General features: G+C 36.9%; 1 protein-coding gene across 5 annotated transcripts in view; it reads right to left on the reverse strand.

Moving 5' to 3' along the window:
* Positions 1-923: 923 nt before the first annotated feature.
* Positions 924-19705, reverse strand: part of LOC126763395 (follicle-stimulating hormone receptor) — a 62278-nt gene continuing 43496 nt past the window's right edge. For 3 of the 5 annotated variants that reach the window (XM_050480878.1, XM_050480888.1, XM_050480867.1), the window contains exons 6-18: positions 19216-19290; positions 19069-19134; positions 18921-18989; positions 18293-18364; positions 12804-12921; positions 12429-12730; positions 11612-11773; positions 10878-11030; positions 10642-10787; positions 9325-9553; positions 2208-2403; positions 1365-1561; positions 924-1286 (exon numbers count right to left, since the gene is read on the reverse strand). In XM_050480878.1, the coding sequence (XP_050336835.1) occupies positions 1100-1286; positions 1365-1561; positions 2208-2403; positions 9325-9553; positions 10642-10787; positions 10878-11030; positions 11612-11773; positions 12429-12730; positions 12804-12921; positions 18293-18364; positions 18921-18989; positions 19069-19134; positions 19216-19290 (1972 nt within the window). In that variant the 3' untranslated portion in view covers positions 924-1099. The remainder of the gene's footprint in view (positions 1287-1364; positions 1562-2207; positions 2404-9324; positions 9554-10641; positions 10788-10877; positions 11031-11611; positions 11774-12428; positions 12731-12803; positions 12922-18292; positions 18365-18920; positions 18990-19068; positions 19135-19215; positions 19291-19705) is intronic. The other 2 variants (XM_050480895.1, XM_050480904.1) reach the window with 2 other exon arrangements.

Genomic DNA, 19705 nt, shown 5'->3' on the forward strand with positions numbered 1-19705 from the left:
TGATGATTTCGGCTGATTTTTGATGAATTCACGCACAGTTTCGATGGAATTTCCGGTGATCATCGATTGGCTCACATGTTGATCGGCATTTACATATGTCCCCACGACCACTTTGAAAACGTTGAAACCACTCGTGCACTCTGCTAGGGGACAGGCACTCATCGCCATAAACTTGTTTCATCAATTAAAACGTTTCGGAAAAAATTTTACCAATTTTAAAAGAAAATTTAATGTTGGCTCTTTGTTCGAAGCTCATTTTCGCACCGATAAGACAAACATACTGACACTTAAAACGCATTAACTTCACTTCCAATTAAAGAAATGTCATGAAATTCTCACTGGACAAATGGATAGCAGATTCTAACGCATCAGTCGACATATAGATGGCGCCACCAGGAGGCGCTAGATTCAAAAAGTTCTGTTTACTTTGGAACGCACCTTGTATGTATATATTTTATAGGGTTTCCAACGTTTTCTTCTGGGTGTTACAAGCTACAAACTTAATATCAGTGTGTAAATGTATAGTTTATAACTAGTTCGTTTCGCTGCTGGGTCCATGCTCTCCTGTCAATACTCCTATCCATGAATATATTTATGTGTAAGTTTCTAGTAAAGTCACATACAATTACAACAACAAGTGTGCACAATCACGTCTTCATAAAATATTTGCAGTCAAAATATTTGAATACTTATTAGATATGAAACTCTGGCAAGCCTGAGCTGATAGCGTTTGCATGCTGGAGCGCTATTTGTTTCCAAGCCACATTGTCTTATTAGGTAACGAGGATTAATGCTTGCAGAGTTTTATGTGTCTGTAGGTTTGGTTGATTGTTTGATTTTTTACTCTGATTGGTATATCCTTTAATAACACAATTGAAGTTTCTATTTGCAAAGCTCACATCCACACAAATACTATTGCTAGCTATTATGTAATTTATACTTCGGTTTCTTGCAAATGAACAACAATAATACATATTTACTAACACACCACAGTTTCACCCGGGTTCCAGGCGAGTTCATTCAATAATTTCGTTTACTTAGTAAGATTGTCCATAAGTACGATTGTATTTGTATGTGTATTATCTAAGGGATACTAGAGTTACACAAACTCCTCATGATTTTTCAGCATTAATTGCAACTCGGCTTGCCGGCTGGACGACGATGAACTCCGATGCTGACGAGAGGAGCCCTGCACCGTGACATTCGTGGTGGTGTATGGAGCCGATATGCTGTTCTTATACTTCATCGCACTCTTCTTGCAAATACCAAATCTTGAAGGAAAGATTCTTTTTCAGAATTATTAACATAATCAAATTGCAACTGATTTACTAATATGCATAATACTGGTTTGTACTGCCACTTACCTGGAGAGCAGAGCGTATAGATCCGCGCGGTATTGAGAGGTGAGCAACGCGTATAAATACGGATCGGCGCAAGAGTTCAGAGGGTAGAAGAAGACCAAGAGGATTTTTGACTTAGTCACATTTATCAAGGGATAACCCGCAAGCGCGGTCAGACCGAAGAAGGCTATAGGAGCCCAGCAGGAGAAGTTGGTGAAGACCTGCAAAAAATAATTGAACCCAATAAATATCTTCATATACTAAGGCAATGTTTTCCTAAGAATAATTTATTTGTTTTCTGCCTTGGTTTCGATGAACACAATTTGCTTAAATTACAGGTAAAAACAACAAACTTATGACGTGGAGTACGTTTTTCGCTGGGTCTTTATTCAATTTGATCGATCTAAATGTACGTATATACTGTTTCGGTTGACGACTGTATTATTATGACGCCGCACTTCCGCAAATCTTCCAAATCGAATGTGACTTTAAGGTTAAGTCCATGCAAATCTTTTGATTGGCCTTATGACTAAGCTAAGAATTGAACTATTCCTATGCAAGTTCTAGCTTCGATCCCCAATTAAAACCTGTGAAGACTAGTTAGTTAACTACTGAGTGAGTAATTGAAAATTGTGATATACTGATTGCCGATTAATATCATTAAATTTAAGATCAAAATAATTTTAGTTATTGTAGCCACAAACACTGCATTCAAGTCAAATTGTCTGACAAATTTTCGAAAAGGCAGAAAGTTATACTTGTGAAGCCATGTGTTCCACCTACGAACTTTGGGAAAATATATATCTCCATTATATAAAGTTATTCGTACATATTTATAAAGATATGTATTATATATATAATGCTTACCAGTAGAGCCATTTTCTTGGCTACAGTCATTTCTCCTCGATGTGTGCTGTGGGCATGACGTGTCTCTTTGCCGAGTGATCTGTACATTTGGGCATAGCAAATCGTTATAATGGTGAATGCCATGCCATTTGAACCCAAAATGACCACCAGAAAAGCTGTGTCATAAGAGTCACTTATCTCCATTGGTAAACAAATACTGTAGAATATATTTAAATTACATTATTAATAAATATCTAGTTATTAGCAACTTTGAATCATTACTAAGCGTTGCATATTAAATATGAATGTGTTTACGGAAATTCTTTAGGATAAAATAATAAACAATTATCAGAAAGTATTCATATGAGTTTCAAGAATCAAATCACCAAGGGTTACTATCTTTATTTTCCTATTGGTATACACATTACTCTTATTTCACTATCTCAAAACCAATTAGGCTTATGGACTTCCTAATATGCATATGCCGTGTACTCCAATAGAGATGATATGATTTCTAAGTGTCGTCTCGCCTATTTTTAGTATATCATGATCTGCAAATTTTTTTTTTGTATTCAGTAATGTTTACAATTTCATCATTGGCGCAAGAACAACGTTCACAAATTATTCAATTTTATTATCAAAGAAATCATCTTCTCCGATGATCCTCACTCTCATCTGAGTGTGCGGTAAAAAAACGAAACTGTCGAAAGGAAATCCACTAATTACCCATGAACAACCATTACATTCACCTAAATTTGCAATTTGGTGTGGATTTGGTTTGGTGGAATTATCGGTTTGTACTTCTGTCAAAATGGAGCTGGCCGCAATTGGAAGAAGTTGATACTGATAACATCCGGTTCCAATAAGACGAGGCTACGTGCCACACAACCGACTTATTGCGAGAAAGGTTTCGAGGTTCGAATATTTGAAGAAATTATAACATAGAATTGCTTTCTTATGGGATTATTCAAAATCATTGGTGTTTAGCAATAAACCAAACTTTCTTTAAGCTTTAGAAGTTAATATTGCAACTTGATTTAGTGGAAAAGTACTCGAAAATTGGATTCATTTTATTTGTTTCTGCAAAAGAAGTCGTGGAGGCCATTTGAATATTCCGAGCTTAATTGTATCGATTGCGCTTTACGTTAAATAAAAAAAAACACACATTTGAATTCCCATAACCTGTAGTGTGTTTTTTTTCGAAAATAAATCATATCACTCTTATTAGAAAACCATGTATGTGCGCTATATTTGAATAACCTTAGCTTATCATAAAAATAAATATATAAGTATATAAATAAATAGCAATAATACCCATATAACTTGATCTTAAATGTTGAAATTAATTGAAATATTGAAGAGCGCTGCAATGTTTATTATCAAGACTGATTGCTTATAGAGGGAAGTGTCCGGATTACCACCTAGGTAATAGATCACTATTTTCAGAGCTGTCTTTATACCCAAATCCCACCGTAAATGTAATTTATATTACATTGATCAAAAAGCTAACCAACTTTGAAGTACAGACCTTTAATTATTTAATCTGCAATCGGTACCCCTTAATTTAAACGCTTCTGTAGTCTTATTACGTATATGAAGTTGCCAGACACATTTGTAGATGGGTGCTGCTTCCTGTTAATTAAGGCAGGACCAAAAATTTTTGAGTTACCTTAGCGAAATGCCAGCCCTTGTTTTAACTCGTTCATTATAACATACGGTTTAAATTAAATATTCGGATATTAAGTTTGTCGAGACAATGTATTGGCGTCATTGATTGGTTAATTCTAGAGTTCATAACCGATAACTGAGTTTTGTAAATTTTGAAGGTTGTATGAGTACGCAATTTTTGTTGTTTTTAGTAACTTAAAGTATTCATTTAGACCAGAGAATGGGATTAAATCTTAAATATTTTTGCGCGATTATTTTTTACAACTTTCGGCGTGGATTAACTCAGCAAGAGTGCACAGATGCACTTAATTCAACTTTTGACAATGAAGCTCCAACAAGGACCATTGTTTATCTACAGTATGGTGAATACAATCGAGGTCGTAGATCATCCAAGACAATTGTTGTTCCAGACTATTGCTTTACACAAAATGATGTGTGACCTAACGTGAGATTTAGACAACTATAGGTATTAGTGGGGCTAGCACACATTCAATATTGCATAAACATTTCATTGTAGAAACTTTTTCTCAGTGGAACTCATAAAATTTGTCAAATCGCTTCGAAACACGTCTATGGCGTCTTGACAGGTGAATCGTGAATTTACGCTATGACGCTTTAAGTAAACAGCAGTCGACTGGGTGTTTCAAGATGTACCAAATCCAACAAAAGTTATTCGCGCAAACCGCAACGCCAAGCAAAGAGTTGCCTGGTTGTTTGAAAAGACTGGACGTGTCGCAACCACACTACTAGAACAACGCTGAACAGTAAATTTTGAGTTGTACAGAACCATTTGCTTACTAAGTTGTCTTTCAAGAAATCAGTACGGAAAGTCCTGTCACGGCATCGAACGACATCATTTTATTCCCGTACGAATAAGTAAAGTAAGAGGTAACATTTTGCGCCACCTGAAGAGGCGGTTGATACGCTTAAAATGCATACATACATATTTTGGAGATACCTCAATCAGAGTGGCAAAAGTCCTTCGACAATTGGTTCAAATGCATGCAAAAGCATATAGAGCTTAATAAAGAATTGTAAGGTAACGCGAAATATTAATTATCATCTGAGTGGCATCACCGGCACATCAAAAGCAACACTTGAATTTCAACCGTCAACGCGAACGCAGCCTGCCGTGCGATATAATCTGATTTTTACATAAACTTTGTGAACTATAATTTAATTATTTAATATATAAATAAAGACCATCCTGTGAACATTAGAAAGTGTCCGAATATAAAAGCCTTTCAATTATCTTTCAGAATATTTCGAAATACAATAAAGTGATTTTCGATTATTAAGATTTGTTTTAGTTCTCTAATCCCAAAATTTGAAAGGCAACCTACGTATGTTATTCATATTAAGGAATTAGGTGTAGTCAGAGCCATGAATAAATTACAATTGTACATTTTATTTCATTAGTAAATTATTTTATTTTATAAAAGTAAAAATAGAGCATCACTTAATAAAACTTGACTTGGCAGAAATTTTAATAAATAATAATTTTCAAACTAATGGCTGTTTGTGTTGATCAAGTTCCAACCTAATCACCTTGAGGTGACCATCACTTATCAATAGACAAAATAGTGTTATTAACAGATGGTCCATCTTTCCTAAATGCTGTATAAATTTCATTGAAATCTACAGAGCGGTTTTCGAGCTGCAGTAGTCGCCAGTTCAAAAAATATAGTTTTGAGAAAACTTATTTGAAGTTTCCAGAACTTTGTTAAATATCGAATAACTCGAAAGATATTTATCGGATTTACTACGAATTTTCAGAGTATATTTTTAAGATACTTATGTACATCCCTTGCGGTATAGCGGCTGATATACGGTTATTTGCTATAAATGCACGCAAATGCACGTATGGCGTTTGTCCATAATTCACTCTAAACCTCAAACCAAAAATGAACCACAAAAGTGTACATATGTATAATGCTTCGGCTAACTACCTATTTGGTACACAGACACAAATGCATAAGAGAAGTATATAAGCGTGAATTGCATGCCAATTAATTACTCTGCAAATGGTTATAATCAGCTTTCCCATTCATGTAAATTACACGTTTACACACCCTTAGGCTCTTGCTACACGTTCAACTTGCAAATGTATGTATGTTTGTAAATTGGCTGTTTAGAATTACCTAAATGAGATTCATTGAGTTTGGATCGACCCCACGACTGTTTAGTATGCAATTTTGATGGATCGCGATCTATATCACACAATATTTAACCAATTTCAAACCCGAATCGCGTGATTTGTTTTGAAATCCGCGACACGCCGGAACAAAGCATTAACAAAAATAAATTTAATGCGATTCCTATTAAAAACGTAATAAATTTCTTTATATTTTTTGCTTCTTTGTTTTCTTTGAATTATTTTTCTTCAAAATTAGAGACGAACAAAAATGAAGCAAATAAAGAAACCCATTTTTTCTTCCTCTTCTTCCTTTCAAGAACACGATTTATTAAGAATAAATACTGACGCAATATATTATATATAATGTGTAGAACGCGATCTATTAATTCTTAATATTGATCACAATGAAAATATCACAATAAATATTGAACGTGTTTGGCTGTGACAGAATGACAGAAATGTCAAAGCCTCATACTAGTACTCATCCAGCTTTGGGTTAATTCACTTCGAGACCAGCAGTTGGCTCCTCGAGTTGAAAAATTTATGTACATATGTATATAAGTATGTATATATGTACGAAAAGTAGTGAAAAATTACTGCAAAAGGATATCATGAGTAAGTAATCCAGTTTCTAGTTTGGGTTATCATTTGGTATTTATTTTGTACATTCCTCAAGAGCACTTCGGAGCAAAACGTGATCATTTACTTGGTGGAATAAGTGTACCTTCCACCATGGTGGATTCGAGGCCCATTTAAAATCTCTGGCATACTCTGTGCACGGCACTCGGCCATATTGGCAGTAAGCAATTGGAACGAACTCCGAGGGTTCACTTCTCCCCATGGTACCAGAACTTAGTCTCTGATCAGAACTCCTAACTGTATCAATTTTGTGGATTTTAGTCGAGTCCTACTACGGGCAAATGGTCAAAGTTGTATCAAGAATGATACAGGGATAGATTAGGCCATGCTTTTACAATTAATGTTTTTGGTTTAGGCTGTGATAGATGTGACCAAGAATACACCACTAATATATAAGCTTGACGTAATGAGTTTAAGAATGAGAACAGGAAACACAGAATAATTATTTTCAATTCTCAGCCCAATTGACAGTTTTCTCCCCTCATTCTTAAATGCATTAAATCACTAATTGTTTCTATCATTTTTGAAGTTATTTGCAGGAAAGAAGGAGGTGGAAGCATCAAAGCGCTATCTTCTACATTGTCCAGCTTTTGTTTGACTGACGTTGAAGCATCTCAGCAGTCACATTTTTGAAGAATAAGGAGAGATAGATAGACTAGATCAGGCCTGTCCAACATACGGCCCCCGGGCCACCATCCGGCCCGCATAGGCCCTTCATCCGGCCCGCCATCTCTTATAGTCTTTGGGCATCCCAGTTGTATAGGCCTAAAACACGTGATGGATAAAGTAGTGCAGACAGTTAATTTTATACGCGCAAGAGGGCTTAACCACAGACAGTTCCAGGCTTTTCTGGCTGATGTCGGTTCAGATCACGGAGACATTGTATACTTCAGTCGCGTTCGCTGGCTCAGCAGAGCAGCTACACTAAAACGATTCTATTCCCTGCTGGACGACTTAAAGATTTTTCTTGGCAACAAAGAACAAGAAATTACTTTTCTTACTGATGAGGAGTGGTTGGCTGATCTGGCTTTCCTGGTTGATATAACTAAATATCTTCCTGATCTTAACTTGAAACTGCAAGGGAAAGACCAACTATGCACACAGTTATACGAACACGTTCTAGCTTTCACATAAAAGCTTTTGTTGTTGGAAAAGCAGCTGGAACAAAAGCAGTTGATTCATTGGGAGACCTTATCTACAAGAAAGCAAGATACCTTGGATTTTGACAAGTACGTGTTGATGTTACAAAGATTAAGGAACGAGTTTGACGACAGATTCGCAGACTTCAAATCACAAACTCCCTGCATGAAAGTGTTTCAAAATCCATTTGATGTTGAAATTGAAGGCGCTGCGCTGAGTTTACAGCTGGAGTTAATAGAATTGCAAAGCAGCTCTCATCTAAAAACAGCATACAATAATTGTCTTCCAAACTTAATTGAATTTTACAAAAAGTATATTACACCCAGTCAATACCCAAACCTTACTAAGCTGGCTATTCAACATATTTCTTTATTTGGTAGTACATATGTTTGCGAGCAGCTGTTTTCTCGCATGAAATTTAACAAATCAAAAACCAGATCATCTTTATTAGATAGCCATCTTAAAGGCATTTTGCGCATAGCCACTTCTAAAACTCCAGCTGACATAGATGCGCTGTGCAAACAGAAAAAATTTCAGACATCTCATTAATTAGATTTTAAGAATAAGAATATCTTTATATTCTAAGGCCATAGTTACATTAATAATAATATATTAAGATTTATATGATGTTGCTTTTTATAAATAAATAAATATACCAAAACTGAAAGTCATTTTATTTTTTTTTTGGCCCGCTACGGTTATGAAAATGCTAAACCTGGCCCTTCACAAAATTATGTTGGACGGGCCTGGACTAGATAATATTCACCTCAACAAATATGTGCTGGGCTCAAAGCGCTTTTTAGATTTATGAAGCTATTTAGGATGAAAACATAGGACTTGTAAGGATCACAACGGAACGGTGATCCTGCTGGCCGAGGTTTCACAACGGAACGGCGTTTTCAACCACAGATCAGATCTCCCTTTCAAAAAAACGTATTTCACTGTTCTTTACTTTTACATGCCTATGATTGATAGTCATAGATTGTTCCAATAAGGGTAACTGATTCAAATAAATCACAAGCCTCTCGTGATACAAATAGTCTCCAATAAAAATTGAAATTCTCATGGAGAAGTGTCTAATATAATACCATGCTTGATTTTTACAGAGTTATATTTTATAAGGGTAAAGCCTATGAGCGTAAACAGCTGATATTCTACTCGAGGTGAATTATGAATGGAATAAACCTGAGGGCTGCCACGCGAAACTTTTTTCATTTCGAAATGTTTTCAATATTTCATACTTATTTTATTCATGTTCATCACACTGACTTTTAATTAGATGAACATTTAAAGTGTGGAGGAAAATATAATAAATTTGGATAAAATTGTTAGATATAATTATATTTTTGGTTATATATTTAGTCAAAAAATAGTTTCTAAAACAGGCGATGTGAAATTCAATTTAGCTCTAAAACCGTTTATGCACCCGATTAACATATCGATCCATGTAAAAAGTGTGTATATTCTATTAGAGTAGACCATTTAACTCGTGGTGAAAAAGTGTCCAGTATAAGTTTATATTTTCCTACATATTTGTTATATTTTGGTACTCACCTCGTCGACGAGTAGTTGCTGATACCGAAGAGTGGCAACAGTGACATCACAATAGAATATACCCAGCCGGCGGCCATAATATAGCAGGCAGCTCGGAGCTTAATGCGTTTATTCAAGTGCATCGCTTGCGTAATTGCCATCCAACGTTCGATGGTAATGACCGTCAGGGTGAAGACCGACAAATGACTGGCAAAAACCGTTAGGAAGCCAGCGGCCTTACATCCGGCCCCTGCAATGAATTTGCCACGTAATTAGAATATTTCCATCAACAGGCCTTTAAATGCATGATGGCCTGATTTAAGGGGTCAGTAGGGTAATCTTTTTTCAAAACAAATTTTTTTTTGCATTTTCTGCTCACTTATACCCTTAGAATGAATATAGAAACCCACTTTACTATTGGAAGGTTTCGAAAAAGGCCCAAAAATAATAATAGCGCTCGACGTTCGGAGCGCTCGGAGTGCACACCTCAAACTTTAAACGCGTTTTTCTCAAAATACACTTTTTTAAATTGGAGGACTTGATTCCGGTCGAACCACTCAACCGATTTGCTTAATTTTTTTTAATGTTCACAAAACGCCTGGCTATCGTCCTTATATTTTTTATAATTTATTGACAATATTATGATAAAATTTATGTAAAAACACATGGGGAAAATAAAAAAAAAACGTTGATTACTTTTTTATTTATCAACATTCTTTCATGATTCTATTCTGATAGTAGGGACGATAACCATTCACGTACTTTTTAAGAATAAATTGGGTTTTTGTGTTTCAGATGAGAACAACATGGGAAATCGTGTCCTCCAGTGGAAAAACGCATCTCATACACCCAGCCATTTCTCCGACAGATGTCATCAAAAAATTATGAAAAAATTTGTTTATACACTCCGATATATCGCATGACATGTCAAAAAAGTTCTATTGTAGAATAAAAATTTTTATTAAAAAGAAGACCAGACTACCCTACTGACCCCTTAACTGAAGAAAAATTTGAAGGTGCCAATGCAAATAAGACAAATGCCCCGAATAATTTCCTAGATATAAAATTCTTTAAAAAAAGAATACTTGTACGTGTTAGGAGTATGCTAATCTTTAGCCCACATTACAGGGTTTTGCTATAACAAGTTTACTCCGACTCATGCTAACAGAAAACTGTTTCAAAAGAAAATGTTGAAAAAATTGTCAAGGGTATAAAACAAACATTTCACGACAGTAAGTGACGGCTTAAAATAGTTTACCACTGAGCCATTGTTCTATTAATACACATACATATGTAAATATACCATATACCTGTATGTACATATGTATGTATACTTACCATATTGCCAATCGTAGGCGTAATTAAAGTAGGCGCCCATAGAATGCGCATCGATTGCGGCTATCAGCAGCAAATACAACCCCAAGCATAAATCCGCAAAAGCCAAGTGACCCATTAGGAATCGCGGCACTGATGGATTCTCTGACCTGAGCGATGAGGAAAAACAGGAATATACTCGTAAATATGTAATATTCTATATATAAAGTAATGAATTTATAAATAAACTGTTCACTCACCTAATGGAAATAAATACAACCAGCACAGCCACATTGCCCACCACAGCAAGGGTTACAACAATCCATACAGAGATACGCAACCACTGATAGCCCATAACATCTTCGCAGGGGTTGAGGGCGTTTGCCATGGGGTAACACTCCACTACGTGTTTTCTACGAAAAATAACAGTAAAAAAAAGAAACGGATCACTATAAAGTGTAATCAATATATCGACGGTAAAAATAATAACACGCAAAGCTAATTTTATAAATTTATTCCACATTTATACAAATAAATGGTCTAAACTCGATCAGAGCGACATAACTCAATGTATTCGGTATCTGGAACTCATGAGAAGGTATGGCTCCATTTGATCCATTTTGCGTTCTAAATATTATTATATTAAGCGAAACGAATATTTGTGAATTCGATTCTAGGTTAGTAATAAATAATTATAAATAAAATAACTATAAAAATCATTAAAAGAAATAAGAAAGAAAGGGCTAAGTTCGAGTGCATACTTTCAAACGAATGAAAAGCTTTTTAGGAAGAAGTAGGCATGGATTTCACCTAAACGTGGGTAAATTAATATTGCAGATGCAAATATTAAAATTGCGGTCTGATTTCGCTCTGTTTCAAGCTTTGTGGGGGATCCAATATAATTGTGAACAATAGTAAATAAAAGAAAAATGTGTTGTAACTACATGCTAACTTACTTACAGACTTAATTAGATACTTATCTTCTTGAACTCACCTAAATGTAAAATTTCCGCAATACTCGTCGGTTTGAATGACATCGGGGTTTATAGTGATTACCGAGTGAAATGTGCCAAATTCTTCCGCGAAGTAGTCATTCACCTCCGTTTCGGCTTCGTTCTCTTCATTGTTTACAACCAAATCGGTTCGGGCTAAACTGCTATCGTTGTAAATAAAAATGAAAGCAATTTCTGGATTGATAGTACTAACGATCTGTGTGACTATTAGAAGTCATTATATTAAAAAAAATTAATGATTGGAAGAAAAGCACACTATCTGTCATAAGAGCCTCTAACCCTGACTCCATTGGCGGAATATGGCGCAATAATAAACATTATTATGAATGAAATCAAAAGAGTTAAACAAACACTGATTATAAACGACAAAATATTTCTCCTTTAAAACTGAAATTAGTTCACTTTCTGCATAAAAGGTATATCCTAAAAAATGTTTCATTTAATTCCACTACAAAACGTCTCCAGCACTTTCAACATCTCCCACTTCCGAATCCTCTTATTAGAGGCTTACATTTATTAAAATATGTTGTAAATATGAAGACTAAAACAATGCATAAACAATAAAAAATTCTCTTCATGCATGAACATACATACATACATATGTACATAGAGATGAGTACACATCGTTTGAATTGTCGAGTGTAATCCACGCGTATTTCTTATACATATTCGCTACCTGTGCTCAGCATGCATTGTTTTCTCTTTTTATTTAGTCACTAACAAAACTTTGCTATAGCAACATCTTAATAAAATAGTGTTTTGATCTCTTCATATATAGTATAGTAATTTTTATTTTACCTGTAGAAAACTCCTCCACCATAAGGTGGACTCATGCCACCACCATTGGCGCCCCAAATACGACCATCGTAGTCATTTTCAGTCTCTTTTGCTCTCATCTTATCTAAGCTGTCACTGATTCCACTTCCAGTGGTCATCTCCAAAAAATCCCCGCTGTCATTATCATTGTCATTCTTTTTGCAGCGCTGCTGCCACTTTTCAATTTCTTTCATTCTTTCAGCATGTCGTTGGGGATCATGGCGCGAGGGGAATATGAATGCACAGCAGTGGAAGGAATGTGTCAAAAATGCTCTTTGTAAATTCTACGGAAATTGCAAGTAATAAAAACCTAGATAAAGGCTGCCATACAAAAATGCGAAATCAAATAACGCTTACCTTAAAATTATATATGGATGGAATAGTTTTGAGTGTTTGTACATCTTCAATGCGCAATTCCTCAATGTCCTGCAAGCCCGCTGGAGGTAAACTCACCAACGAAGTGCCAGATAGGTCTCTTAGATGCCAAAATATAAGATTTAGAAGAAAGAAAATATTCGTCAATAATTTAAATAAAGATAAATTAGATTAAAGATCCACATATTATGACTAAACTTTCTGGAATATCGAACTATTCTCATAGTTAGATCGCCATAAATATTCTATCTAGAAGTAAGTTCCAAATAGTATTTCTTTAACTCTTTGTAGTTAGCCCCTAGAATATAAGAATTTGATTTTGGTCGATCAGTTGTATGACGGCTAAATATATGATATACAAGTAGTTTTTCGATATCAGCGGTTTTGTAAATAATGATTAGATTTATAAAATCGATACCTCAAAAACCCAGGGACTAGTTCGCTTCCGCTTTGTCCATGCATCATTTGCATCATGCATGTGGTAATAAGTTCTTTTTTTTTAGTCTCAATTTTTTTATTGTATAGCAATATTTATTTTATTTAATATAATTCATTATTTTTAAAAATTGTGAACCGGACTATCGGAAAGTGGATTTTCTTGAAATTAATTTGTTTTCAAAGTTTCATTGGAAGTAGTACAAAAACCAACTGTTAAATCTTTTGTTGGGTTAATTCGGGACAACCATCAACATCGACCATAAAAATAGTTCGATTGGGTAAGAAGGCGAAATTCGGTAAAAATGTTCAGTATTTGGTGGGATTAGAAGGATGTGGTATATCATGAGCTTCTAAAACTGTTAATGCTAATCGCTGTATCATGCATTGATCGAAAACGGACCTAAATGGGCCAGAAGACAGGGCAAAATTGGTTCAGGATACAATCAAAATAATTGTCTGGGAGCTTATACCCCACCCACCATTGGATTTTATCGATGGGACACACATTTGCTGAGGAGCACTTCGATTTCAACGCAGAAGTTGAAAATTGGGCATCTAGAGGGTTTAACCGGTTTGTATCCGATATATTAATAGTCTGCTAACTCCAGGTTACGCCGATAAATTGGAAGTCGAAACTCTTGGATTTGCCTGAATGTATACAACAACCACGATTTTGTCTTGAACACGAACATTCGCATCTCGATGGTACGGCTTTCTGCGATACTTCCAGATTCGGCAAACATCTTTTGCTGTCTCATAATGGTCCATCTAATCATGGGAGTGCCGCCAAAATCCCGTCTGAATTCCCTTTGGACGGAAATGACGGACTGCAAATCATGATATCCAAATATATAATTCTGTACTTGGAACTCAAAGTCTTTTTGTTCGCAGAGTGTTACTTATGAAGGAAATAATGTATAACTTTTAACTACGGAGAGTTCCTCCCCCGTTGATCCGCGCTTGCCGTACGTAGATTTTTGTAAACGGCGTTTTCTAGTTTCTTGCGAACAGTTTGTTATATTTGTATTGGAATATTTTGTTTTTTAATGTCCTGATATAAATGTTATTAAAACAAAATTGTATCATTCGTTTTTCCCTATATTTTTACATTCAGCAATTCTTACTGTACATATTTATTGTAAATATTTTTTTGGTGAGCTTTCGAACATTACGAATTACATATATATACCATCCATACATATAAGGGTTTTTTTACATGAAATTTTCAATGAGGCAATACGTTTTACGAAGTTGGTATTTTTAACAGCTGATGCTTGACTTATACTGTTTGGTTGTCCATTTTATAATGAACAGACTTACTCCGGAACAACGTTTGCAAATACATAGCTCAAATGTATTACCAAGATAATGGTAATAAACGCTCGCTGCATCTAATGGTCGGTCAACATAACCGAACAGCAGAGTCCGTATTTTGAGCAACCATGGATACGTTTTGGAGGATGGGGTCATGCGTAGAAGTTCACGTAAGTGAGGAAAGTTCTCTGATCGCCATTCACTTGGGAGTGGCCAGAAACGATTCTTTTACATATGGCTCAAGCAGCTCACGACTCACGGTCTTTGACCAAGTATCCTCTGGGTAGCCTAAGAACATCCGTTTGAAGGCGAGCTAAAGTGAGAATACGAAACATCCTCTCCGCAGGTTTGTGCGTTGGATTTGGGACCCGCCACGCAAAAAAAACACCCCCAATGAAAAGAAACAACAAGGCTCGGATCAGTGACCCCCCTTTTGATGACGACCAAACGAAATAAGGACTACGAATTGAGGGCATGCACCTGGAATGTCCGGTTCCCTAATTGGGAAGGTGCCGCTGCCCAGCTGGTTGATGTCCTCGTGAAAATAAAGGCTGACATCCCTGCCGTCCAAGAAATGCGATGGACGGGACAAGGACAGACACGAGTAGGTCCTTGTGACATTTACTACAGTGGCCATATAAAGGAGCGCAAGTTTGGTGAGGGATTCGTGGTGGGAGAGAGACTCCGTCGCCGAGTACTATCATTCACTCCGGTGATTGAACGTCTAGCCACAATCCGCATCAAAGCGAGGTTCTTCAACATATCGCCGATTTGCGCCCCAGCCCCGACGGAAGAGAAGGACAAGGTGACCAAAGATGCCTTCTATGAGCGCATGGAGCACACCTATAAACGCTGCCCCCGCCACGATGTCAAAATCGTGCTTGGCGACTCTAACACCAGGGTGGGCAAAGAAGGTATCTTTGGCGCAACAGTCGGTAAGTTCAGCCTGCACGAGGAAACATCCCCAATTGGGTTTAGGCTGATCGACTTCGCCGGGGCCCGAAATATGGTTATCTGTAGTACTAGATTCCAGCATAAGAAGATTCATCAAGCTACCTGGCTGTCTCCGGATCGAAAAACTACCAACCAGATCGATCATGCTGTGATAGACGGAAGACACGTCTCCAGTGTTTTAGATGTGCATGCGCTCCGAGGTCCTAACATCGACTCGGACCACTATCTTGTTGCAACCAAGATTCGCACCCGCCTCTGTGCAGCAAAAAAAGCACGCCAACAAACACAAGGAAGGTTGGACGTCGAGAAGATGCAATCACAACAGACAACCGAACATTTTCAACTCGGCTTGCACTCCTGTTCTCTGAGAGCACTCGTCAACAACTCGGTATAAAGGGAACTGCGGGACGGAATTTCAAACTCCTGCAACCGAAACCATTGGTTTTCGTAAAATGCAAAAGAACAGCTGGTACGACGAGGAGTGCCGTGTCGCAGCGGAGAGAAAACAGACTGCCTACCTCGCAACGATACGATCGACCACAACACGTGCGGGATGGGATAGATACCGAGAGTTGAAGAGAGAGAGAGAGAAAAAGAAAGAGGCCGAGATACGTGAGTATGAAGAGCTTGATAAGCTGGTCGACAGGAGTAATGCTCGAAAATTCTACGAAAAGATGCGGCGGCTAACTGAAGGTTTCAAGACCGGAGCTTACTCTTGTAGAAACCCCAAAGGAGATCTAGTGACCGATGCCCAGAGCATACTTAAATTATGAAGGGAACACTTCTCCAGCCTGCTGAATAGCAGTGAACACACAACGCCCGGAGAAGGCGAACCCGATTCCCCAATCGTTGACGATGGAGCAGACGTTCCGTTGCCCGACCTTGAAGAAGTTCGAACAGAGCTATTCAAACACGGCGGCGAAGAACTGATAAGGAGCATGCATCAGCTTCTTTGCAAAATATGGTCGGACGAAAGCATGCCAACGATTGGAATTTAAGTGTGCTCTGCCCAATCCACAAAAAGGGAGATCCTACAATCTGCGCCAACTACCGTGGGATAAGCCTCCTCTACATCGCGTATAAGGTTCTATCGAGCGTATTGTGTGAAAGATTAAAGCCCACCGTCAACAAACTGATTGGACCTTATCAGTGTGGCCTTAGACCTGGAAAATCAACAACCAACCAGATATTCACCATGCGCCAAATTTTGGAAAGGACTTTTTTGGATTTTGTTTCAGGCAAGGCGACTCCCTATCATGCGACTTCTTCAACCTGCAGCAGGAGAAATTAATTCGAGCTGCAGAACTTAATCGAACAGGTAAAATCTTTTATAAGAGTGTACGGCTGCTGGCGTATGCTGATGATATTGACATCATTGGCTTTAACAACCGCGCCGCTAGTTCTACTTTCTCCAGACTAGACAAGGAAGCAAAGAAAATGGATTTCGCAGTGAACGAGGGCAAGACAAAATATCTCTTGTCATCAAACAAACAGTCGTCGCACTCGGGACTTGGCACTCTCGTCACTGTTGACAATCATAACTTTTAAGTTGTAGATAGTTTCGTCTATCTTGGAACCTGTGTAAACACCACCAACAATATCACCCTGGAAATCCAACGCAGGATAACTCTTGCCAACAGGTGCTACTTCGGACTGAGTAGGCAATTGAGAAGTCCTCTCTCGACGAACAAAAACCAAACTCTATAAGTCACTCATAATTCCCGTCCTGCTATATGGTGCAGAGGCTTGGACGACGACAACAACTGATGAGTTGACTTTGTGAGTTTTCGAGAGAAAAGTTCTGCGAAAGATTTACGGTCCTTTGCGCGTTGGCCACGGCGAATATCGCATTCGATGGAACGATGAGCTGTACGAGATATATGACGACATCGACATAGTTCAGCGAATTAAAAGACAGCGGCTACGCTGGCTAGATCATGTTGTCCGAATGGACGAAAACACTCCAGCACTGAAAGTACTCGACACCGTACCCGACGGGGGAAGCAGAGGAAGAGGAAGACCTCCACTCCTTTGAAAGGACCAGGTGGAGAAAGATTTGGCTACGCCTGGAATATCCAACTTAACACTGCTATGATCTACATATAACTATAACTGTGATCGCGTAAGCGGTGTCTACGCCAATTAAGAAGAAGAAGATGGATCCGTTTTAGACTACGTTATAGTAGATAATGCACATCCTCAGCGAAGTTGTTTAGTGCGCACCGACGACGCTATTGCTGCTGTGGAGCAAAATATCGAAGAAGACCGATAGACCAATTGGTGCAATACCTATCTATTTTAAAGAAGCGGAAAGATCTGGGATCCAACTCGTGCAAGACTTTTGATTAGATGATTCCCTTAATAAACAAAATTGTCACATTTGGAGAATTTATAATCCACAAGGCATCGTAGAGACACCGTTACCTCCTCAAAAGTCACTGTTTGGCATGCTTGACGGGCAAAAGGAATCATTGGTTCATATTTCTTCAAATATTCGACCGTAATGTCACACTCATAAAGCCATTATGAATGACTTGTGAATTGGAATATGTTGACGTGGCGACCTTTGCTTTCAACAAGACGCCAACGAAATAAATAATTTTATGTTATTTAATATTTTATATGAATGTAGATTCAAGGCAATTCAGAAATGCCGTTTCTGTTTGAGTTTCTGTCAAATCAGATTTTAAATCGACATTTGCATAGGCTATCTGCGTTTGTTTCTCAGTGTATTTGTTTCGGTTAAAAATAAATATAAAACTTACAATACATGTATGCTAATCCCATTGAAAGCATTTGGATGAACGTCCTTCAAATCTCGGTTTTGTCGTAAAGTTCTGAAAAAATCATAAAAATTATTATATTTAGTCTCTTTGCTAAGTTTGTTGCTAGACGAATTTAATATAAAGCAAACAAATGAATGTTATTATCGAGCTTTAGCAACTCATTAGTTTTAAACAAAAATAATATTTTTTTAATTTTCAATGCTCAACTTTACCGAACGTATTGGGTCGTTCGCTAAGTAATTTCTTTTTTTAATCACACAATTTTTTTAATTGGTGAGGTCTACGGTCGTCTTAGATAAATTTAATTTTTATTCAATAAATCTTCAAGAAACCTTTCAGAATGTGGTGCATCCTCTAGATCGAAATTGCCGGAACGAACCAATTTTGACATTGGCGTTCGGTCAACACATCTTCCCCGTACACATAATTTTCATCTTGCTTAAACTGCATTTTTACCCTTTGGACAAGCCTTCGATAAAAAATTAAAAACTATTCCAAAAAATTTAAGAACTTTTCTTTCCAAACATGCAATACCATATCAGCTGTTCAAATATAAAACGGTAAACAACCCTATAGTTTAGGATCAATAATATCTGAAGATACTTACAGTTTCGCAATCTGGGAGCCATTAAATGCGGAATCGTCGATATAACTTATCTCGTTATTTGCTAAAATTCTACGAAAAATATTTGAATATTACAAAGCTAAATAAAAATTCGTTTGATCGATGATATTGCCGTATTAAATATACTTACAGTTGATCAGTCTTAACATTGATGGAATTCTTATCGATTCGAGTGATTTCATTGTTGTCGAGATCACTGAAAATAATTACGAAAGGAAAAATACAAAAGAATTTTTGCGTTTTTATTACCATATTACAACTAAGAAAATATACTCACATCATTTGTAAAATGTTTGCCGGTGGAATGTGCCGCAAGTCGGGTACCCTTATAAGACCACTGTTAATAATGCGTCTGAAAATTATTGCACAAATATTTCGAATATGAGTGTAAGTTTGTGTACGTACATATGTATATACATGTTTACTTTTATGTGGCTTAGAGGGAAACGCTCCCTTCGTTAGTGGAGTTTGTTTTTCTTTTCTTTACAAACTAATTAAAATCTCACAAAAAGTATAGACATTATTCCTTAAGCGACGGGATACCTCCTATACATATGCAACTAACCACAACTATGAAAAAAGTATTTACATCACTTTTGTATATACATATACATAAATATATTTACAATTCTACATTTAACTCGTACACCCGCCTCTTTCTTTCCTATAAAAATTATAACAATAATCGGCTCTCTTTTTGTGGCCACGCTTGTCAACTTGATGTCAATTTCATTTTCTTTGATCACTTATTTATAGGTGTTTGTCAT

Source organism: Bactrocera neohumeralis, chromosome 2, assembly GCF_024586455.1.
Source record: "Bactrocera neohumeralis isolate Rockhampton chromosome 2, APGP_CSIRO_Bneo_wtdbg2-racon-allhic-juicebox.fasta_v2, whole genome shotgun sequence".
NCBI classification, from domain to species: Eukaryota; Metazoa; Arthropoda; class Insecta; order Diptera; family Tephritidae; genus Bactrocera; species Bactrocera neohumeralis.